Source organism: Populus trichocarpa, chromosome 9 (genome assembly GCF_000002775.5).
Source record: "Populus trichocarpa isolate Nisqually-1 chromosome 9, P.trichocarpa_v4.1, whole genome shotgun sequence".
Taxonomy (NCBI): domain Eukaryota; kingdom Viridiplantae; phylum Streptophyta; class Magnoliopsida; order Malpighiales; family Salicaceae; genus Populus; species Populus trichocarpa.
Window position 1 is genome coordinate 7,424,918 of NC_037293.2, and position 22,724 is coordinate 7,447,641.

The 22,724-nt window shown below is 34.4% G+C and overlaps 4 protein-coding genes across 11 annotated transcripts; 2 read left to right on the forward strand and 2 right to left on the reverse strand.

Moving 5' to 3' along the window:
- Nucleotides 1–480: 480 nt before the first annotated feature.
- On the reverse strand, nucleotides 481–4,359 carry LOC7454839 (mitochondrial import inner membrane translocase subunit TIM22-4). 2 transcript variants are annotated; one of them, XM_024609101.2, is made up of 4 exons: nucleotides 3,939–4,359; nucleotides 3,496–3,686; nucleotides 3,312–3,384; nucleotides 481–951 (listed from the first exon to the last, which is right to left on the reverse strand). In XM_024609101.2, exons 1-4 carry the CDS (start codon nucleotides 4,129–4,131, stop codon nucleotides 776–778), a joined length of 633 nt encoding a protein of 210 aa, XP_024464869.2. In that variant the 5' UTR covers nucleotides 4,132–4,359; the 3' UTR covers nucleotides 481–775. The 2 variants fall into 2 exon arrangements, with proteins under 2 accessions (XP_024464869.2, XP_024464870.1); XM_024609102.2 differs by having other exon boundaries at nucleotides 481–923; nucleotides 3,939–4,350.
- Nucleotides 4,360–8,783: 4,424 nt separating this feature from the next.
- LOC7454838 (glucan endo-1,3-beta-glucosidase 9) lies at nucleotides 8,784–11,838 on the forward strand. The gene is made up of 2 exons (XM_002313934.3): nucleotides 8,784–9,236; nucleotides 10,260–11,838. Exons 1-2 carry the CDS (start codon nucleotides 8,902–8,904, stop codon nucleotides 11,365–11,367), a joined length of 1,443 nt encoding a protein of 480 aa, XP_002313970.1. The 5' UTR covers nucleotides 8,784–8,901; the 3' UTR covers nucleotides 11,368–11,838.
- A 1,290-nt stretch (nucleotides 11,839–13,128) lies between these two features.
- Nucleotides 13,129–18,340, forward strand: LOC18102067 (transcription initiation factor TFIID subunit 15b). Of its 6 annotated transcripts, none has more exons than XR_002983757.2 (8): nucleotides 13,129–13,626; nucleotides 13,737–13,845; nucleotides 13,999–14,677; nucleotides 15,183–15,333; nucleotides 15,451–15,529; nucleotides 16,762–16,967; nucleotides 17,090–17,144; nucleotides 17,814–18,340. XR_002983757.2 is itself a non-coding variant. In XM_006379065.3 (6 exons), the coding sequence occupies exons 1-6, from the start codon at nucleotides 13,422–13,424 to the stop codon at nucleotides 16,868–16,870; spliced, it is 1,332 nt and encodes a 443-aa protein (XP_006379127.1). In that variant the 5' UTR covers nucleotides 13,130–13,421; the 3' UTR covers nucleotides 16,871–18,340. The 6 variants fall into 6 exon arrangements, 1 of the variants encoding a protein (XP_006379127.1); XR_002983758.2 differs by having other exon boundaries at nucleotides 17,992–18,340; XR_008060122.1 differs by having other exon boundaries at nucleotides 13,130–13,626; nucleotides 16,762–17,144.
- Nucleotides 18,341–19,986: 1,646 nt separating this feature from the next.
- LOC7454837 (protein FLX-like 1) lies at nucleotides 19,987–22,522 on the reverse strand. Of its 2 annotated transcripts, none has more exons than XM_024608458.2 (4): nucleotides 21,855–22,522; nucleotides 21,578–21,741; nucleotides 21,416–21,498; nucleotides 19,987–20,593 (listed from the first exon to the last, which is right to left on the reverse strand). In XM_024608458.2, exons 1-4 carry the CDS (start codon nucleotides 22,034–22,036, stop codon nucleotides 20,510–20,512), a joined length of 513 nt encoding a protein of 170 aa, XP_024464226.1. In that variant the 5' UTR covers nucleotides 22,037–22,522; the 3' UTR covers nucleotides 19,987–20,509. The 2 variants fall into 2 exon arrangements, with proteins under 2 accessions (XP_024464226.1, XP_024464225.1); XM_024608457.2 differs by having other exon boundaries at nucleotides 19,987–20,189; nucleotides 21,855–22,520.
- Nucleotides 22,523–22,724: the final 202 nt, after the last annotated feature.

The following is a 22,724-nucleotide window of genomic DNA, read 5'->3' on the forward strand; positions in this document are numbered from 1 at the left end:
CTGTTATACTGTTACCCTTCTTCTTCTTTTTTAAGTCAATCTATTATAATCCTTGCTCATAACAAAATTTTAAACCTTGAAATTAGAGAAAACAGTTGATTTTTCTTGTGTTTCTTGAAGGTCATACAAAGATTAATTTTGAATTCGTTGTATATATTTTCTTCAATTTTTTTATTTTTTTTATTCGCCATAAGAGATCTGTACCTCGGATGTTTGAATTCAATGTATCCTTTCGGAGAATTCTTTGTTTTCTTTTAGAATATATTTTACTTGAATTAAGGAAACAGTTTAAGTTTGAGATTGAATGCCCTTTATACAATAACAAAAATCTTAGAGTTGATCCTTGCCGTTTCTGATGATTTTTTACAAGCAGCTTTAAGCTGGGATCGATTTTTGTTAATTGGTGACTCCGGTTACTTTATGTTGCTTTCTTAATTTTGAATCTTTTCTCATTTTTTCCTGATCTGCAACTTGACTGTATACTGCTAATAAAGTTGTATTTTTTGGTTAGAAATTTGGGTAACCAGCAGCCTGGAAGTTTTTGTCACATCTTGAGAACCGTGGCAGATGCACAGAGTGTTGCTAGCGGCTGCCGCTAGCAACCCTCGTTGTAATACAATCCACACCGGATATTCTCAGGGTGATGTATCAGTTAATGAGGGGGCAGAAAATCGAAAACGAAATCGTACAAGACTTCGTTGAGGGCAGAAATTTAATTCGAATAAAAAATGAAAGTGTAGAAAAAAGATATAATTTCTCTGCCAGCCGCTAGCTGCTAGGCTGCCAGGTCTCTAATCCAAAGCCAGCCTGCAAAACTGGATCCGGGTACTTGTCCACTCAAGTATGTCTGTCTAGGAATTTTTCTATCAAAACTGAGAATGCAGCAAACCCAGCACAACCAAAGCATGCTGCTTTCGGACCACCTAAAAAAAGACAGGAGTGTAAGATAACCTGGAAAGGGGAAGCAGAGTGAGAGCAAAACAAACTGCAGACAGGTAAGATAATGAATGATGATAATCCAACCAAAAATACGCAAGAAAGAGATTGCATATTGAAGTATTGATGTTAAGAGTAGAAGTGGATAAGTTAAAGCCAACAGCCATTGCCATAGCATTTTAGAGATGGTTGCAAAATTAGCAGCTTGAAAAATCAAACTTGAGTTTTTCCCTAAATAAAAGGCTGATGCCTCGGGTAGCGTTTGGGAACGCGGTTCTACCTGCATTCCCAAAAAATTTGAAAATTTTTTTTTTTGCTAAAATTTAATATGATTTGTCGTTTTGGATCGTTTTGATGTGCTGATGTCAAAAATAATTTTTAAAAAATGAAAAAACATCATTGACATGTATTTTGACACGAAAAGTTATTTGAAAAGCACCCACAACCACACTGACAAAAAGCTCTAATAAACATCAAATTTGAAGTGCAGCAGTAGACTGAGACATAGATAAACAATGGTCGGGGCCAGATAGATAATTCCACGAAGCACAGTTCAACATGACCACACGTCGTCATCGATGCTAACAGAACTCTAAATTTATGGGCGGAAAACTTCCAACCCTTAATCATCCATGCCATAACATTATTTACGGATGGCATAGTTGGAAATCCATCCCTTCATCATCCATGCCAAAATGGATAAGCCTTCCTGTGTTGAAAATCCAAATCCATCTAGAAAATACCAAAAGGAATTGGCACTAGATATCATAAAATATTTGAAGAGAATGAAAAAGCTAAATGATTTGAAAGGTTCTAACCTGTAAATCTGAACCTAAAATATGTTCCTTAAAGATACTCAGGCAGTTGCAAAGCCCTAAATAATTGTTAAGGGGGGTAATTTTTTTCATTAACAAGAAAAAAAATTATGGGGGACAATTGATCATTTTTATTTGGACTTGTGTGAAAAGATTAAAAAATATAAGGACCAAAGGGAAAGTTCAAAAAAATAAAGGGGGCAATTGTCCCGCTTCTCTATAGGGTATATTCACCCCTGCAATCAGGATACAGGTCATACTGCTGAGATCAAGTTGATTAATGAACAGGACTCAAAATAAACCAAAATGATGATGACAATAGTTAAAGAGAAAATTAAAATTGGATAACCGCTAGGTTTATTCACACTCTTACAGGTTTTGAAATACCAAAACTATCCCGAGTTTGTATGGGTAATTAACTGAAACTACAGGAAAGTAGCAGTTTAACAGGAGTGTGAAATCAATTAATAAAAAAGAGCAAAGTTCCTAACAGGAACAGCCAAAAGTGATGCCACGTTACAGAAAAAAAGAACGGTGAGGTTATGTCCTTGCATCACCATATTAACACTGGTCATTCAAGAGGATGGAATATAAGGATGATAAAGTGCATAAAGAAGAAAGTGGAAAGGTTGCGGGTGGAAACTATCCATCATTCTAGTTGTTTAAATGTGGGAAGGAGGTAAAAAATAAAGGATTCAGATGAGGTAAAATCAGAAAACTTTCATGCCATTCATGCCTCTTCTTCCGTATTTTCCAATTTGGAAGGATTGAAAGAACTGAAGGGATGAATTCTTCCATTCCTTTCTTGAGTATACAACTATCCTACCAAACAAGATGAGCACCTCTTCCGCCAACAGTCTAAACCTATCCACTCCCTTCCCTTTCCACCTCAACAAACAAAGTGAACAGTCAAAATGCCTAAAATATTTCACCACTCTCGTTGCATTCATATACAATTCTCCACATTTTCCTAAGTTTTTCCCTTTGGTTTCCTAATAAATAAAGTTTCTCTGTTCCTTTGAAATTGCTTCGGAAGTACATGCAAGTTCACCACAGATGTCATTTAGTTCCACTAACAAGATACTATCGGAAAATATACTCAGAAATTCTTAAGTAAAATAGACTACTTGCATACCATGCCCAAACCATGCAGGTTAATTTCATCAAAATTTAATCTGACATGTAATTTTATCGTTCGGACCACGAGACTATGCAAAACACAGAGCAAATACCATGGGGTCATAACATCAGAAATTTAACTTTATGCTTGATGAAACATCCAATATTTGAGTCCTCGTGCATACAAAAATTGCAAGGTATGATAAAGCACGTGGATTCAAAAAATTAGCACTAAGGGGATTCAACGAACATCTTTTATGAAGCTGTGCGGGGGAAGTGAATTTGATTGGATGGTATCAGGAACCATGAATTGACAGATTTAGAAGCTCTAAGACAAGTGAGTGCTGAGTGGTGTAAATGAAATCCATACCTTGGCTACTTAATCTCAAACTGAAAGCAATTAACAAGAAAAGTATTGAACATGGGCCAAAAAAAACATACCTTTTGCTGACATGGCACCTCCAGTGACACACCCAGCAACTACAGTATTTGTGGTGTCATGTTTTGCTCGTGCCTACGAACAACCAACCCAAATTAAGCTCCTATCGGCTATAAAGAAATTTTGAAACTTCGAAGATACATAAAAATCACGGTTTTTATTAGTGCATTCTCCTTGGTATATTACCTTCTCAGCAACACACTCGGCAGCTGAGAAAACCAAGCCCATAATTGCAAACGCTTTACAAGAATTCCAACTCCTCCGCCCCATTTGCTTTGCAGTATAAATAAATTGCTGCCTTCCTGTCATCTCATCTTGCATAATAGGATTATCCAAGGCACCAAGAAACAGTCCCATGAACAACCCCAACCCACCTCCTACGAACAAAAATTTCCATTTCACAGAACGCATCGATCATTTTACTTCAAACCAAAACCCTCCCAAAACCAATCATAAACCCACCCCAGAAATTTAAAATTTCTCACTCTTAGAGGCTAGAGTTATTGAAAATTCAATCCACCTATTACCCCTATAACAACATAAGAGCTTATTATTGAAAGCACGTTAAAAAAAAAATTGCAATGAGTTGAAAACCAAAAGGGAAGGTAAATTAATCAACCAATCCTCACCCATGACTCCACTAGCCACACTGCGAACAGCACAGTTATTCCAAACTTCCTGGGCACGAACCTCTTCTATTGTAGGCATTCTAAAAGGCTGAATCTGAGTGGGTGTTTCTCCAACTTTCGAGGTCGAAGAAGAAGCAGCAGCATCACCACCATTAATATTAGATTCACTTCCTGGATTATCATTGCTAGCCATTGATAAAAAGCATACAAACAAGAACCCACCAAAGCCGAACAAATTTAAAGGCTAGGGAATAATTACTAAATTTATATGGCGTGGAGGTTAAGATGGATCAGGGGTTTTAGCCGCCATTGCATGAACGGTGTTGGGGTTCAGCTGGGGTTTTGAAGAAGACGAAAAGAGGCCAGTCACGAGGTTTAATCGTGGGCTGCAAGAAGTGGCTTGTACGTTAGCAGAATGACTTTAGATTGGAGTGTTCTTGTTCCATGCCAAAAGTTTGCTCTCTTTCGTGGTAAAAGAAGCTAAACTGTGAGGCCCTTGATACTGGGCCTCAACCCCATTTGATCAGACAAATATTTAAACCCATGGCCCAGAGTGGATCACTCTATTTAGCGACCTTCTCCTCCTCGTGGCAAGATTTTTTTTTAGGTTAATGTTGGTGTATTAATTTGTACTTGATTAATTTTATTAGTATTGAAGTTAACAATAATATAAATTTTAAATAATTTTAAATAAATTCAAAATTGTAATTATTAAAAAATAAATTTAAAATTTAATCAATTAAACTACCCTTTATGTTTATCTGTATGATGCTCTAATTAATGAACAAGATATTTCATGAACTGCGATCAGCTTGAAGCAACTATGCATCGCATGCACATCAATATTTTGTTAGCATCAATATTTTGTTAGCTTGTCCCTCTGGATTTTATTCTGCTTGAGTTTATAACGGCTTGTATTGGTTTGACATGCATTGTTATATTATATGGCACCTGCCCTGTATGCATGTTGATATAAAGGTACGTAGCGTGATGGTAAAAGATTTGAGATCCGTACAGCAGATATTGAGTTCGAGTCAGTACGTGTATCTCTTGTAAAAGCATGGGACAGCCGGGGTTTTACTCGTTCACCTGAGCCCACAAAATGCGCTTTCCAGAAAGTGGGGTTTCCTCGAATCCAAAAAAAAAAAAAATATTGACGTCAATCTTTCATACTAGCGATATGTCTTTTCTTTAATATTTATTTTTATTTGAAAATATTTTGTTTATTTTTAATTTTTTTAATATTTTAACTTCAAAACTATTTAAAATCACATGAAAAATAATTTTTAAAAAAAAATTATTTTTTTTAATACTTTTAAAATATAAAAATAAACAGATTTTTAGTCATCGATCCTTATTCTTAATTTCTCTGAGTCAGATGAAGATTTTTTTTCATTGCATTAAATTAAAATTTTACTTGTATCAATTTGTATGGTATCTTATTAGTTTTTTTTTATATACATTGCAAGATTATGTTTGAAAATTATTTTTATTTATTTTTACTGCAATTTAAATAAGCACTCGTAACAATTCAAACTATTTATATTCTCAAGAAAAAAAAACTTGTCAAAATTTCTTTTTTATTCGTGTAATTTTTTAATGAAAACATATTTTTTTTAAATCACAAGCATGGTTTTTAAAATAAAAGTTTATCATAGTTTTAACATAAAAAATAAAAAGAAATCATGCTTTGATATTTTAAGCTATTTGATGAAAAAAAACAAAAGAATAACTAATTTGAGAAGAATATATAAAAATTAATAAAAAATAGAAAAATATTTATTTTATTCTAACTGAATAATCCTGAATTTGTTTTTAAAAAATCCACATGTCATGGTCCTATATAGTTATTCATACAATAATTACTAATATTACAATAAAAATTTAATCTTGTTTCAAAATTATAGCATAGCCAGGTACTTTTGTAAATATCATCTTAATAATTTTATTCGAAGATCTTTAAAATAAAAAAAAGTATTATCTGGAAGAGAAAAAAATAAAAGATGACGGGCCAAGAATTTCTCAAAAGAAAATAGGCAAGGTGTCTCGAAGGTTATCCCATGCTTCTAGCCTAAAAGCAAGAATATGTAGGCTTGTGCGCCTAGTTTTATTTCCTTTTCTTTGTTTTGATAATAAACGGGCGAGTGAATATTTTTAAATAGGAGAACAAGCCCTCCACTTGTATGTTTTACGATCACCTAAAAAAACAGGGTATGAGTTTTTTTATTAAAAAAATATAGTTTTTAACGTGCGTTTATTTAAAAATACATGAAAAATATCAGAAACCTCAATAAATCTGTTTTAACTTTAAAACACTCTTTAACCATTTTTAAATTAAAAAACAAACTAAATCTAAAAAATTTCACAAGCTCTTAGTCTATTTTTTTAGCATATTAAAAAAAATAAAATTCACAAGGCCCGGGTTCCGGGTTTTGACCGGGTCGGCCAGGTCAATCCTTATTTTTTAAAAAATTCAAAATGGCGTCGTTTTAGTAAAAAAAATAATAAAAATCAACGGGTTGCAAGCGTGTTTTTGACCAGGTTTTGCCAGGTCAACCCACCGGGTTGACCGGGTCATGACTTTTCATATTTTTTCATCAACCCAATTCGGTTCTAGCCCTGAATTTCAGCTCGATCCATCGGCTCGGGCCGGGTTTCAAAACTATGCAGGCAAGAGAAAGAAGTTATAAAAACCGTAATAGATATCTATGATGTTTACGGTACCATGAAATTTAAATACAAATGTAAAAAAATCTGAAGAATACTGGTTTTGTCACGTCTTAAAATTATAAAGCGAGAATAACAATAGAATGACTGGAAATAACGTTCACCCTTTCTAATTTGTTATAAATCCAATTGTTTCATAGAAGGATGTTGGGCATTCATTTTTTACTAGTAAAAGTATTAACATTGCTAGACTCATGTTACTCATTTAACTATCTATTTTCTAGTGTGATTTGTGTTGTTTTGCTATCTATTTTACTTAAATTTGGTCCCAGAAAAACTCAATATTTTTATTTCGTTTTCTCAATATTCTAGTAAAAAGATTTTGATCTATTTTGTTAACAAATATATATTTTCCAACCTTTTAAAATAGATATTTAATAAATAATTTATATAAAGATAGGCCTGTTTATATTTTCTTTAAAATACTTATATTTTATGCTATTTTAAATAAATATAAAGGTCACTCTAATAAAAAAAATGATTTATGTAACAAAAACAATATTTAAATTAAAAGAAAAATAGTCAACATTGTTAATTCAATTTATTTTTATAAATATTCAAAACAATATAGTTGAATTTAATTACATGATTTAATATTCTATTCAATACATAAAAATAATAAGTTATCAATTATATTATTGTAAATCAAATTCGATTCATGTTTTGGTTTCAAACTAGCAACAAATAAATGATTAATCAGGGAAAAAAAATCATGGGATTCATGGGATCCAATAAGACTACCATGCCATAAACTGCTGAATAGCTTATTCCTTAGTCCTGTTTGAGCGTGTGATATATATTGTTTTTAAAAATATTTTTTATTTGAAAGTATATTAAAATAATATATTTTTTTATTTTAAAAATTTATTTTTAATATATAACATATTAAAATGATAAAAAAACATTAAAAAATAATATTTTAAAATTTTAAAAACTCAAAAACTTTTAAAAATACAATTAGAGAGCAATGTGAAATAGATCCTTAATGATATAGATAAAAAATCAAAAAAATATAAATTACAAATCTAAACTTAAAAAAAAAACAAGGACACAAATCCCTGTTCGTGCTACTCTCACTCCTGCATGGCACTCACTTCATCGTGCAGTTGTTGATCGTTTGAGTTGCTTTTCGGGGAAATGATTTAAATACAATCCTTTTAAGTGATCAACGTAGTTTGTAACTGTATACAGGAAGGTTTATCAATATTTTAATACTTTTCAAGTCTAGTATAATTGTGGTTGTTATTTAAAGTATTTTTTATATTGAAATATATCAAAATAATATATATTTTTATTTTTTTAAAATTATTTTTAAAATCATCATATCAAAACGATTTAAAACACACAAAAAAATTAATTTTTAATAAAAAAAATTAAATTTTTAAAGAACACGATTTCCACCACATTTTCAAACATTATGGAATCATCATCTCATAGACAATTCCATTTTTTTTTTAATCTGCATGGATGATTCCACTTATTAAGTTCACAACCAATTTGAGAAAAAAAAACAGCATTACCTCCCTTTTCAAGAAGTGAAAAAAACAATATATACACACACACACACAATTATAATTATAATTATAATAATAGATGTACGAAGTTCAATCCCAGAATGTTTAGAGGGAAGAGTCCCCATCAATCAAAGCAACTGGTCCAACAAAAAGATAGAACAGCAGTGTTTTTTTTTTTTCCTGTCATGAATTTGAAAATTCAAGGAGGGAGAGAGTGGCATTCAAAAATTAATCGAAATTACTAGTTTACCCTAATAAAACATTTTTTCAATAAATATTTACGGGTTTGATTGATTATAAATCTTAATCAATGTAATTAAGTTGATTAACTTATTATCCTTTTCAAATACAATAAATATGAGTTAATTGATGTAGACACAGTGATGAATCTATTCTTAAGAAAACATCGAATGTAATAAATACTAATTAATTAACGTGATTAATTAAAAAGACATTAAAAAAAATAAAAATAAAGAGGTAGTTATAAACTCGATTAATTGGTCAATTTTTTTTTCCAAACAAAAAAAAAAAATCAAACAATTTGCTAAAATGACAACTCTGCACTGTAGTCTGCAATGGTCATACAATTTGAACAAACAAAAATCCCGACCAAACTCTTTTATGCGTTCACAGTTGGAACCATCAACTGCTTCAAACCCCACAAACCCTTCTTTTAACCCCTCCCTGACGCCACATTCCACTCCCACCCATACCAAACCAGGATGCTTCTCAATCTCTCTCTCTTTCTCCTCTTCTTAACCGCCAGTAACATCACTGTTCAAGCCATTGGTGTGAACTGGGGCACTACCTCTTCGCATCCACTACCACCAGACAAAGTGGTGGAGCTCTTGAAGTCTAACAAAATTACCAAAGTCAAGTTATTTGATGCTGACCCACTTGTGTTACAAGCTCTTTCTGGGTCTAACATTGGTGTAACTGTTGGCATTCCCAATTCCATGCTTAAAAGCTTGAATTCTTCCAAGAAAGTTGCTGAAAGCTGGGTTCATGATAATGTTACCCGCTATGTTTCTAGTGGTAACAGTGGAGTTCGAATTGAGTATGTTTCTTTACAAGTTGTTTTGGTTGCTGTTTAGTTTCTTGGTTTGATTAGTTAACGGTCTTGAGTTTCTGGGCTGGTTTTAGTTTTCAAGTATCGTGTTTGGTAATGGAAATGCGTACGTGGCCATTTGTATCATATTTGTGGCTTGCCTGTTTATTTAGATTTTATCTTTCACACTTAAGGTCTGTTATTTATGTTGGGATTTGTGGCGGAAAATATGTATAGGTTTGGATTTGTCGATTGAGTGGAATGTGTAAATTGGATTTTGCAATACTTCACTCAAAGTTCGGCGCAGAAATGAAAACGGTGGAGAAGTATTGAATTTAGGTGAACTGGACTACTTTGAAATCGAGGCTCAATAGAGTTAGCCAAGTGTTGTTTTAGGGCTGTCCAGCTTGTTGTGTTCTGCGATCGTCCTTGTTGATGTTGAGTACAGTAAATAGAGAATGTTCACTGAATTGTTGGTGCTTTAGAAAATGTTGCTCTTTGTCAAAGTATAATCTGGGGTTTTACCGAAGAATCTGATAGCTTGAATGATCTTGTTCCAGCTCGTTTATCCTTTTGGGTGCATCTACTCCTCTTGTAATGCACACTTGCATCACACATAAATAATTGTTGCTGCTTTTCTTGGTTTAAGATTAAGCAACAGATCTACATTTCAAATTACCTTTGCAAAACTAATGTAAAAATATGAAAATATTTGTTGATTTTGAATGCAAATTTGCATAGGACCTGGTTTTTTAGTACCTGTCATGACCCGTGTGTGATTAAATGCAGAAAAATAATACCCAGCTTCATAGTAGTATGATTGAAAATGCCTCAAAAAATCTCTATCTCTGTTTTGCTGGTTTTCTTGGTGGTGCAAGTAGTTGTTTTGAGAGACTTAATTGTGTACCAGCCTTTTTAAAGCACCATGGAAATATGTAGCTTACCTTCTCTACTAAAATATCCTTATCAAAAGCTGCATTAGACATCAGTGTTGCTTCATTTCATTGTGCTTCTAATCAAACTATTTTGCAGGTATGTTGCTGTTGGAGATGAGCCATTCCAACAAAGTTACGGTGAGCAGTACCATCCCTTTGTTATTGGGGCAGCCATGAACATCCAGACAGCTTTGGCCAGAGTGAGCTTGGCAAACCAGGTCAAGGTTGTGGTTCCATGTAGTTATGATACCTTTCAATCAGAATCCAGCTTGCCCTCCAAAGGACACTTCAGGCCTGACCTCAATAAAACCATGACTGAACTCCTAACGTTTCTCACTAAGCACCACTCACCATTTTTTGCTACCATCTCCCCATTTATCATTTCCCACCGAAACAAGAACATTTCTCTTGACTTTAGTCTCTTCAAAGAAACCAAGCACTCTCGTAATGATGGCCATAGAACATACAAAAACAGCTTTGACCTAGGCTACGATACCCTGGTTTCTGCGTTATCAACAGCTGGGTTTCCTGAAATGGATGTTGTTGTTGCAAAGATTGGTTGGCCTACGGATGGAGCAGCCAATGCCACCCCATCCGCTGCTGAGACATTCATGAAAGGTCTAATGGATCACCTTCATAGCAAATCAGGTACCCCTCTTAGGCCTCGGAATCCACCTATAGAGACATACATATTTAGCTTGCTAGACGAGGACCAGAGAAGCATAGTTAATGGAAATTTTGAGAGACATTGGGGAGTTTTCACCTTCGATGGTCAAGCCAAATACAATGTTGATCTTGGCCAGGGTTCCAAGAATCTAGTAAACGCACAGTATGTTGAATATCTTTCTTCCAAGTGGTGTGTTGTTAACAATAACAAGGACCTGTCTAATGCAACTGCAAGCGCCTTGGATGCATGTTCAACTGCTGATTGCAGCGCACTTTCTCCTGGTGGATCCTGTTTCAATATCAGCTGGCCCGCAAATATTTCATATGCCTTCAATAACTATTACCAGGTGCATGATCAAAGGGCAGATAGTTGTGATTTTGGGGGTTTGGGTTTGATTACAACAGTTGATCCATCAGTAGGTAACTGTAGGTTTCCTGTTGAACTTCGCACTTCACATTCGGAGTCTCTGTATGGGACCTGTCTCCTCCAATGGATGATCTTGCTAACCATAAACACGATATTACACGATTTCTTGTGACGGAGGGATATCTGAGATTTGTTGCACCCTTTTGATTTGCCTCAGGTTTATGCAGTGCATGATAGTTGTTGTAGGAGGTTTGATGTGCACTGCAAGAATCTTTACACTGTTAGAGCACAGTAGTCGGAAAATGACATCGGTTGTTCCTGTCAAGATTTTGCGGTTGTTTCTTGTTGAAATGAAAAAGTTTTTCATTCACAGCATCCCAATAAATACCACTAGTTGATTGCATTCGGAAATGTCTAGCGAGTGGGGAAGGTGTGGATTGCCCGAAGGTAGAGGTTCAGGTTGGATTTTCCTTGTGGGCAAAAAAAAAGAAGCTGATATCTGCAATTTGCTTTTAAGCCTTTACCAGTGGTGGAACCCAAGGCAAAATTAAAAAGCCTGAATTTTTTTTTGAGATTGTTCCTAGGAAATGGTGATTGGTGAGGTTATTAAAGTTCATTATCATTTCATATTTCATTTATTTTATTCTATGTCTAATAATCATACATCTAGGCATCATTCTAATATTATAATCCTTCAAAATTAAAGAGATTTGCTTATTTTTATTTATTTTTAATTCACGCTTTGGTGTTAGCATTTAAAGAACTTATTTTTTTAGATATATCAAGTTGAAGTTGGCGTGAGAGATGCATTTTTAAAATATTAATTGACATGCAAATTAATGTAAAAATATATTTTCGAAACAATAAAATAAAATAAAGAACTTCGCAATCGCAGGCATTCGGGAACTGGTACTTCATATCTGGAATTACTGGGCATGCAAATCTCTCATTATCAAAAAGTAATAATTCTACTTTGGTGAAAAAAATCTAACATTGTCAAAAAAGTCTTGTAGATTTGTCATTGGGTAATCCTTCTCTTGTACGCACACCTGGCAAGATTCAGAAATGCAGTTTCAAGTTAGGATTAAAATACGGTTAAAACTGCTTTTGTTGGATACATTTTAAGATTTTATACTGTTACTAGATTTATAACTCGTAGTTAATATATATATATATATATATTCAAACTGATTTCTCCTAGTACATGAATTTTGAGATTACCATGATGAATAAAATAAAATATAAAACTTTAAAATATTTAAATTTAAGGGGAATATCAGATTTTAGTATCAATTACTTTTTAAGATGTTTTTTTTCTTGAAAATACATTATTTTTTTTAAAAAACAATTATTTTTAATAATAGTATATCAAAATAATTTGAAAAACATACAAAAAAAATATAATTTAAAGCAAAAATAAATTAAAATAAATTTAATTATTTTAAAAATATTTTAAAAATGTAAAAATAAATAATTTTTTAAACTAAATTTTATTTGATTGATTAAATATATTTAATCAGGTCAAACTACATCCCGAGCTCAAGATTTTAAGTGTGATTAGGCTGCGCTCTTGTCAATTTTTTTTTATTTTAAATTATTCTTCTAAACAATTTAATGTATAAATTTTAAAAATATATTATTTTAATATATTTATAAAAAAAACATTTTAAACTTAAATAAACGCGGTAACTTTTTTGAACCAGTTAAATTAAATTAAACCACTCGAACCAGCAGTTGCCACTTGTACACCTTCCAGGCGGTGAATAAAAAAGGAAAACGTTAAATTAGTCCCCAGCATATCCACTATTTCTCAATAAAATTCCTAAACTAAAACTGTTTCAATTGGATGTCAAGTATTAAATATTAAACTGATTATTTCCATTCATTTTTATTAATATTTGATGCAATAAACAACCCTGCGTCTAATATAATCCGACGTTTCACTTTAGAAAGTTGGTGGAGAGTTAAAACATTGGGTACTAAATTGGTAGATCTAGTTGTCTTAGGGTTACAATGCAAATAAGGTAATTCCATAGTACGAAGAGGTGGAAAATATCTGCCTATCAAATATTCTGACCCTATACAATCAAGTTACAGTCGCAAAAACACAACAGATAATATCATTACCCTAATCTCTTTGTCTGTCTACACCACTTTTCGGTGAGAAAACAAAGCAAGAACCGAAAAAATTAGAAAAGAAAAGAAAAGCTAAACAGAAACTAGATAATGTCTGGTATGTATGGTCAAGAAGGCGATTCTGGTCCTCCATCTTACGGCGGTGGTGGCGGATACGGTGGAGGCGGCCCCGGAGCTGGCGCAGGTGGATATGGAGGCTATGGCGGAGGTGGCCGCGGTGGATATGGTGGTAGAGGTGGCGGTGGGAGCGTTGGCGGCAGAGGTGGGGGATATGGTGGTAATTCGCAAAGTCGAGGTAATTAGTTAATTAATTTGTTTTTACTAGCTTGAATTGGTAACTGTTAGGGTTTTGAGATCTGTGTTTGTGATTTTGAGTATTTAACTGTTATTGGGTCTGATCTGTAGGAGATGGATACCAGGGAGGAGATCGTGGAGGCAGAGGAGGCGGCGGCGGAAGAGGTGGTGGCCGAGGTGGAAGCGGCAGGGACGGTGACTGGCCTTGCCCTGATCCAAGGTAATCTCTGTTCTGTGATTTAGTTAGGTCTTAACGCTTTTTTTATAATTTGTAATTGAAGATTTATTAGGATTGGGTTATACAATTGTTGTGTTATAGACTTATAGTATGTGTGAGTTTTTGTAATGGAAACTGGTGTATATGTGTATGTAGCTGTGGGAATTTGAACTTTGCAAGAAGATCCGAGTGTAATAAATGCGGTACTCCTTCTCCTTCTGCTGGCCAAAATGATCGTGGTGGTGGTAACAGAGGAGGAAGTGGTGGAGGATATGGTGGTAATCGAGGGGGGAGAGGTGGTGGTAGTTATGACGGTAATAGAAGTAGCAATTCTAATGATGGAAGCAGAGGAGGTGGCAATAGAGGTGGATCTTATGGTGGTAATCAAGGAAGAGGTGATAGTGGATATAATCAGGCGCCACCACCATCTCTTCCTTCTTATGGTGGTGGTGGAGGTAATTATCCACCTGCTCCTAACTCGTACAGTGCAAATGCTAATTATGGAATGGAAGCAGTTCCTCCACCAACAAGCTATACTGGTGGACCCACATCGTACCCTCCGTCTTATGGTGGCCCTGCTAGTGGTTATGGTGGTGATGCTACGGGTGAGGTGAGGAGTGGTGGACGAGGTGGTCAGCCTGGTGGTCGTGGTGGTGGTTCACGATATCCTGGAGGTAGTGGTTATGGGGCTGCTCCTGATGATGCCCCGGCTAAAATTAAGCAGTGTGATGATAATTGTGATGATACTTGCGACAACTCAAGAATATACATATCTAATTTGCCACCTGATGTGACGATTGAAGAACTGAGAGAGCTTTTTGCTGGAATTGGACAAGTAATTCCAGATCTTTTCTTGTTATATATAAATGAATTTTGAATTTGGTAATTGCGCTGAAGTTGCTTGTTGTTTGACAGAAATTGTTGATTTTGTAATCTGCTACATAATTGCTTGTTGTTACTGTAAATTGCAGTAACAAATTTTGTGATTTGGTTAGTTATTGTTCCTTCTTTATCAAATTACAGTATAAATTTATGGGAGTTTTATCTTTCAAAGAGTGTTTTCTGTTTTTTATTTCCCAAATGCATGAATTTTTTTTATCAATGCCCTTGTTTGTGGGAAAGAATTTCAATTTAGCGTTGCTTATGTAGTGGCTTCTCTTTTGTGAGGGGAATTTAGCTCCTAGTATTCATGTGCTATGGTCATAGCATGTACCAAACTTCACTATATAAAATTCCATCCCTTGTACCTATGAGGAATCCTTGAAGCTCATTCCCTTGATACAATTTTCAAGAACAAATTTTGGAGATGCACTGAAATAATGTGAAAACTGTCTTTTTAGGTTGGAAGGATTAAGCAGAAGCGGGGCTATAAAGATCAATGGCCCTGGAATATAAAGATATACACAGATGAGAAGGGAAACAACAAAGGCGATGCATGTTTGGCTTATGAAGACCCATCTGCTGCTCACTCTGCTGGCGGTTTTTACAACAGTATTGACCATGCTACTGTTTCTCCATTTCCTATCCAGTACTTTTTTTCTTAAATAAGTTAACTAAGCATCGTGAACAGATTTTGATTTTTACTTCATAACTGTGTTGGTTTTCCAGATTATGACATGAGGGGCTATAAAATCAATGTTGCAATGGCAGAGAAGTCAGCCCCGAGGCAACCTGCACATGACCACGGGTATTTCCACTAACGATGCCCTCCTTTCTTTTGACTAGCAAAAGTTTATTTCAGCTGTGTTTTGGAGGTTCTGAAGCGTGTTCCTGTTTGGGTACTTTATTTCTGATTGTGGGTGGTGGTATTTTTAATTTTTCATGTGCATTTTTAATTCTTACGGGGTTTCTTTCATTCCCAGGGTCAGCTAATGCTCAACTTGCTTAACACTTATGGATAGGGAGGTTTATTGCCTTGTTGGAGTTTCCTGTTTATATTGTGCTTGCTTAACCCTTAACTAAAATTAGCAATAGCAATCTAGGTGCAATCTACCAAGCTATCCTATTTTAATGGGCCTTGGTGGGAGCTTATATAACTATTTTCTGTGACATATTTGCTTACTTTTAGAAGTTTGCTCCTTTCTTTCCCTGGTTGAATCTCAGTGATGATCCCTTATTCAGCTTTTTGAATGGGAGCATTAAACTAAAAAAAGCTGAAATAATGGGAGTGAGACTGGCACTTGACCTTTAAAAGTTATATGTAACCAGTTCAGTGGTTACTTCCCTATTATCTTTTACAGTTTCATTTCTGTGATCTCAGCTATAACTCTTTGAAACTTTGATGTTGGAAATTTTCAAAAGTTGACCTTGGGGGATGGGAGGGAGCCTAGTATCCGATACTTTTAAATCTCACGCCCCAGCGTTATTAGCTTGAAGTGTTGTTTATTGTATCAAATATCATTGAGGAGTTGGATTGGCTTGCTTCTATCTTCATCACATTTAAACTTGTGTTTTGGGTTTTAATAACCCTGGGGCGTGATTGGTTACCATGCAACAAAGATGGATGACCAAATAATCTGAATGCTTTATTTAGATGCATAATGTATTTTTGTATTGACTTCTTTGGCGCTTCCCTTATTTGGCAGAAATAGGATTAAATTTGAAATCAAATAGTCACCGTGCTTTTATTATGATTTCTGGCCTGCAAATATGTCATATCAGTCAGGAGTTTATTCTCAAATAGGTTGAGAGTTTGAAAGCCTGTCTTTTTGGAAGTTGTTTTATTAGACTTTTCTTTTATTGAATTTGTATCTACTTTAGCTATTCAAGAGTTCTTCCCCCCTGTCCTGGAAGTACTTTTGTGGAAAACAAATGTTTAATTTTGACATCCCATTTCGTTAAATGTAATCTAGATGCAGTGGTGGTTATGTAGAGGCTGCATTTTTTTTTTACTGTTTTTACTGATTGACTGTGCAACAGCGGTGGTAGAGGTGGCTATGGTGGTGGAGATCGACGTAACTACCGAGATGCTGGAAATTCTGGCCCAGACAGGCATCAACATGGTGGAAACCGATCACGTCCTTACTGAGTTTCATCTCTGAGCTGTTTATGTACTAAGAATTATGATCTGAGGGTTTTAATTATATTCCATTTCCTGGGGTTGTTCTTGAACTGGAGACTAAGAGGTAGGTTGTTCACTTGCACCGAGCAGTACCCCTTTTTCTCCTTTCCTTGTTCATCTGTTGCTACCAGGAGGGGTTTCTGCATTAGGCACGGGATTGATTTAATTGTGTGGATGTTTTTATAGAGGCAAGTGGATAAACTCCAAATTGCTTGCTGCTAAGGTAGGTTGATATTTTCAGGTGAGTTGTGCCTCTTACAAAATCACGCTTTATCCTTGTTTTAGGATGCGCAATGTGCTGCATTGTAGAAATACCTTTTGAATGAGGCATGGGAACTTGTATTTGGTGTATGCATTCCTTTCCTAGGTAATATGTCAAATAAAGTTTAAAAAAAGTTGACCGGGCCCTTCTAGCTTTGGTTTGTTATACTGATTGGGAGATAGAAATTCCACAACAATCTGTTTTGTAAGTTTTTTTATTTTATTTTTGTGCTCCGGTTTAATGTTGGTAGTTTATATTTTACATACAAGTGGAATTTAGGCAATGTTCTAGATCTGGGCAGGGCAGTCGGTCAATGAAGAAGAATCCCGTTTGTATTTATGTGTTTTTGTTATCTGGAGAGTGAACCTAGATTTTTATGAGATATTTTCCCTATTTTATCACCCAAATCTTGGTCTGCATGAAAGAATATGCTCATGTATATGTTGAAATTACCTGCATTACTGTTTGGGATCCGCCTTGTTTTTCCATATGATGTTTGTGAGTATTTCATAGGGATGTCTAATAGCCGTCTATAATATCACAATTTTACCTGACACAAACCATGTACATGTTGATTTCATGATCTGAAAGGTCTATAATCTATGAATTTTTTTTAGTTGGTTATAGTAATTGCTATAAAATGATTAGGATTGCTTGGTTAGATGCATTTCTGATAATGTTGCCATAACACGAGCGATCATCGAATGATGGCTGGGGTCTCTTGGGTCCACCGGTGCTCTCCTGCCCATATGCCATCAACATCTCTAGTTTCTCGGCATCCAAGCTGTTAACCTGCAGTAACATTGAAGCTGCTCAAATTCTGCAGAGAAACTCCTTTTTTTTGGTGTGTGGCGCTGCTGGTGCCTTTTATTGCGACGATTGTCACGCGGTTCGTCAGAGACAAAAATGACTGCTTCTTTATTGTTCTCATGCGACCTCCAACAGCCGGATATTTTTGCTGTTCCTGACACTAGTCTTCTGCCATTTCGGGGTTTTAGAAAGTAAAGGTTTAGCGGGTTGGTCGGCGGTATTTGACATTTTTTTAAATTGGAAGTCGATCGATTGGTCTAGGGTTCATTCATTTTGACTGACAATTTGACTTGTTATTTATGTAAATTAACGTTCCATTTCCTGTTTTATGATCTTGGGCGGGTTGATTTGTTGCTTCTGTGAAATGAATTTGCATATCGTAGTTTAATGGCTCGTGAGGTTCAAAACGATACGTAAAATCTAACGACCAATGCCAATATACTTGATTTGCTATTTACTGGTTTCATTTCTCGTATGTTTGCCGAGAAGTGTTTTTCTAAAAGGTACTGTTGTGACTTTCCTGTTTGGTTGCATTTTGAAAAAAAAAAAAAAAACAAAAGTTGAATATATATATAAAATTAACATTGATGTATTGATAAAACATTTTAAAATATAAAAAATTATTAGTAAATAAGAGATTACTAACATGTACAGAAGGATATATCAATATATATTTTCCCATGTAATAATTATATTAATTTAATAAATTAGTGTATATGTTGTTTTAATTTAAAATGAAATATCTTTTCATCTATAAAAGTGGAAAATTAATTTTTGAGTTCTAAAAGTGTATTTTAGAGTTTAATAATTTTTCATTGCAAGTTCTTCACTATTTTTCAAATGAAGAAAAAACATAAACAATATAATTTTTTGAGTAATGATTTTTTTTTTATATTTAGTTAGTTTCATAAATTTAATTTTTATAATAAATCTAATATAAAGATTTTTTAAGTTCACAATACAACTTTTTTATGATTATTTCTAAATTGAATGAAATAAAATTAATAAAAATATATTAAATCATACAATTTTTATTATAAAGACTGGATACAAAAAAAGAAGTTCATTTAAAAAATGAGAAAATACTTGAAAGTAATATTTTTATGAAAGTTAATAGCCCAAAAATTTATTTTCAATTTATTCTCTGTAACATGACTAAAACATTAGCAAATAGATTTTGATTTTAATTTATTTTTCATGATACAACTGAAAAGTAATCTATTCTTGCAACAAACAATAATTTTGGAATTCACTTTCTAGAGGAATTTGTCTTCTATCAAACAACCGACGTCTAAAACTATTGGATAGTGTTGTCTCCAAATAAATAAAGAATAACAAATTAATCGTGAAAAAATCATTATATGGCAAAAGACAAAGGGATTTTTTTTATATATAAAAAAGATTGAAGAATTATTTTTTTGGAAAAGAACTAATTTTAAATTGTTTTTTAAGTTACATAAGTGTCACAAGAGCTTGATATCTATTACAATATTTAAGTGTTATTATTCAATGTTTTCAAATTATCCACGAATACAAATGGTATTTCTTATTTAAAGCAAATTAGTATTTATTTCTATCATAACCAGATATATAATTACGAATATTTTTTATTGATGGTAATGGTTAGTTTTTCTTGTTTTAAGTCATGATATGAACTATATAGATAGGTTAACTTTTGTATTTAAATTGAAATAAATACAAGTTCAAAAATTATATTAAACTACTAAAGACATTTTTCTGAGAGACAAATTAACAAGACATTTTAGATATTACTTGTAGTGCTATTTTTTTTAAAGTTGGCCATTAACATATTATGACAAGTTTGTGTGCTTTCTACTCATTTTAATTCAAACAATACAATAAAAAAAATTATTCACAGCACCATAGTTCATTTCTAGTCTTCGTATTTACTTACTCTCTCTAAATTCGGGGGCGTATATCCAGCTTGGGCCACTGGCCATTGCCTTCGTAACATGTACTTCGAAGAACAAGGGAAGAAAACGGCAAGCTGTTAACACAAAATTAAGAATCACTTCACTATTGACAGCCCATCGTCAGCTACAACTTTCAAGCAAGTTCAAGGAAATAAACAAAGGAAATGAATCAGCTAAGATTCCTTGTTCCCTTTTTTCTTCGTTGATACAGAAAAGAGCTACAATGCTTGTCCAAATAGTTTCTGTACATGTATCGCTTCACAGAGCTACTTTTCTTCACCTGTTTACAAAGTGATTCACAGCAGTTACATGTAAAATGCTGGTGAGGGAACAAACTGATAAAAAAAATAAAATTAAAACAGTTTCCAGTGGCCAGGTGAAGCGACCCTATTAACCTATCATTCTTGGCATGACGAGGCATTCCCCAGATAGAAAAAATACCACGAAGGGATCCGGCTAAAAAAGCCATAAATCAAGGCAAATTTTTGGAAGGCACAACATCTGTACCCGTGAAAGCAAAAAATTTCCTAAAGAATTGTAACGTCCCCACAGGAAACAATATCAAGATTTTAAGATTTTGGCTGTCATGGTGAAAGAAACTCATCTATGTGCAGTGTCATGGTGGCCATTAGACATTGCTCCAGATGAAAATGTAGGAACAGAATCACTACCACCAATCTGAACCTGAAACGTTAAGGCATCTTAGAAGCTATTCGAGTGCCCGTCTTTTCTTGGGAGGTCAGAAATCACATTGTATGAGGTTCAAACATGCAATTCAAACACAAGCAGACACTTCAGTGCGAGCTTTGTTTCCATTGCGAAGTGCTCATTACGAAATTGACTTGTATGTTTTTATGCATAGAGGAGTATCTCTCTCAAATTTTGAGGTTCACCAGTAATGAGCTCAAGTGCAATACATACAGTATTAGTTTTGATTCATATCAAATCAAAATGTCTTGAAAGATGAAGCTCATAAGTAAAACTTTAACATATCTGCATTAAACAAATACAGTTCAGATGTATCTACATTATAGTCTCTACATAGATCACTTGGCATTTGCTTAGGTTAAGTAGATGGTACTGAGCGGCAATGCATTTCCATGACTACATCGTGCACAATTGACACCATTTGAAATAGCTTTTCAACTATAAGTTACTAGTCATATTTCTGAAGAGCACCAAGGTTTGAACTTGGGATCTCTATGTCCCCACTCCCTACCTCTTGAGCTATGATTTTTTGTTTAATAGGAAGCGATGAAGAATTCAAATATTTTATGGCGAATTTTGTGACTTTGATAACCTATGCAACTTTATGTTATCATTCACGAGTTTTCATTGTGTTTCACAACAATAAGGATTCAGCAAACGTATGCAGGCACCAGCTGATATGCATCGATATATTTCAAACTAAGATATTTTTATTGATCCTATTTTCAAATGCATGTGTCAGAAATGGCACACTAAAGTTTAAAAAATTAAAAAGGCAAAAGAATAGTGAGCACACACCTGCTGCAGGCCAATAGGATCAGGATATGAACTTCCTCCATATCTCACTTCAGCGCTGCCATAGTTTCTACCGTATCCAGGACCTGAGCACACACAATTCATAATGTCAAGCTCTATTATTTAAAAAAACTTTAAGAACATGTTACATTTATAGTAAGTTACTTGGGTTCCCTGCCGCGGCTGCCGCCCTTGCTCTTTTCTCTGAATTGGCCAACTCAGTGCGAAGTTTCTCAATTTCTCGAACCAAAAGAATCCTATTTTTCTCCAACACCTTTTCTTGCTCAAGATTAAATGCCCGTGTTTTCTTCTCATATTCAATAGCAGACCTAATCACACGACAATTAACATCACATTTTTATTTTTATTTTTTAAAATTCTAATCCATCAATCAATCAACTTAATCCCTCAAATATAACCCCCCCCCCTTTTTTTGTCTTACCTTCCTCTTTGAATCTCTTGCTGTACAGTTTCAATCTCCTCTTTAATAACACCCACCTGCTGCGTTTCCGTTTTAGCCTTAACAATTTCACTATTCATCTCCTTCAATTGTGCAGTCATATCCTGCCGTTGCACAGTAAGTTTCTGTACATCCGTTCTTACCCGAACAAGTTCGGCACTCATAGCATCAATAGACCGTAACTCGGCGTCCAATTTCAACGATCTTTGATAGAATTCACGGATTTGATTATCTCTCTCGGCTTTAACATCAGCAGCAAGTGTTGACAAGTGACGAAGGTCTTGTTGTGACAGAGAGACTTCTTGTTTTAATGCAACGTGTGTGGCAGCGTGTCGTTGGTTGTCTAAAAGTAGGGATTGGATCTCACGGTGTTGGGTTGATATTCGGTCTTCGAGGAGGTGTGGTGAGGTCGGGTGCGGAGGTGGCGTGGGTCGGTGGTTGAGCGAGGAAGGGGGGCGACTCGGGATAAAGGGATTTCGCGGAGTTGGAGATGGTTGCGTCCTGCCATTTTTTTTGGGAGTGTGAGATGGAGTTGAGGAGCGATTTGAATGGTTTAAGGGCTGAGCGCCAAGGGGCTGTTGGTTGCCACCAGTAGGAAAATTTCCAGCCAAGTCGGGGCGGGGGAGCCTCGCTCAAACCTGTCTAATAATAGATTTAAGAGAATTATTGTGTATTTTTTAGTACAGATGAGTTTATCCGTCCGTTTTTCCATTGAGGTTTTTTTGCACAAAATTTTTTAAAGGTAAAAACAAATCAATATATTATTTTTAAACTTTGTAGATCGGTTTAAATTTTAAAAAATTATTGGATGTGATTGTTTTATGAATATATATTTTTTAAAGTGTTTTTTAA

Bases quoted from the DNA above. Each gene is read 5' to 3' on its own strand.
- LOC7454838 (XM_002313934.3), top strand. From the start codon at position 8,902: ATGCTTCTCAATCTCTCTCTCTTTCTCCTCTTCTTAACCGCCAGTAAC. The intron at 9,237-10,259 runs GTATGTTTCTTT...ACTATTTTGCAG, and splicing joins AACAGTGGAGTTCGAATTGA to GTATGTTGCTGTTGGAGATG.
- LOC7454837 (XM_024608457.2), bottom strand. From the start codon at position 22,036: ATGAGTGCCGAACTTGTTCGGGTAAGAACGGATGTACAGAAACTTACT. The intron at 21,742-21,854 runs GTAAGACAAAAA...TCGTGTGATTAG, and splicing joins CAAGAGATTCAAAGAGGAAG to GTCTGCTATTGAATATGAGA. The intron at 20,190-21,415 runs GTGTGTGCTCAC...CTTTGTAAACAG, and splicing joins ATCCTATTGGCCTGCAGCAG to GTGAAGAAAAGTAGCTCTGT.
- LOC7454839 (XM_024609101.2), bottom strand. From the start codon at position 4,131: ATGGCTAGCAATGATAATCCAGGAAGTGAATCTAATATTAATGGTGGT. The intron at 3,687-3,938 runs GTGAGGATTGGT...TTTTGTTCGTAG, and splicing joins TGTGGCTAGTGGAGTCATGG to GAGGTGGGTTGGGGTTGTTC. The intron at 952-3,311 runs GTATGTTTTTTT...TCCCCTTTCCAG, and splicing joins AGGTGCCATGTCAGCAAAAG to GTTATCTTACACTCCTGTCT.
- LOC18102067 (XM_006379065.3), top strand. From the start codon at position 13,422: ATGTCTGGTATGTATGGTCAAGAAGGCGATTCTGGTCCTCCATCTTAC. The intron at 13,846-13,998 runs GTAATCTCTGTT...ATGTGTATGTAG, and splicing joins TGGCCTTGCCCTGATCCAAG to CTGTGGGAATTTGAACTTTG. The intron at 14,678-15,182 runs GTAATTCCAGAT...CTGTCTTTTTAG, and splicing joins TTTTTGCTGGAATTGGACAA to GTTGGAAGGATTAAGCAGAA.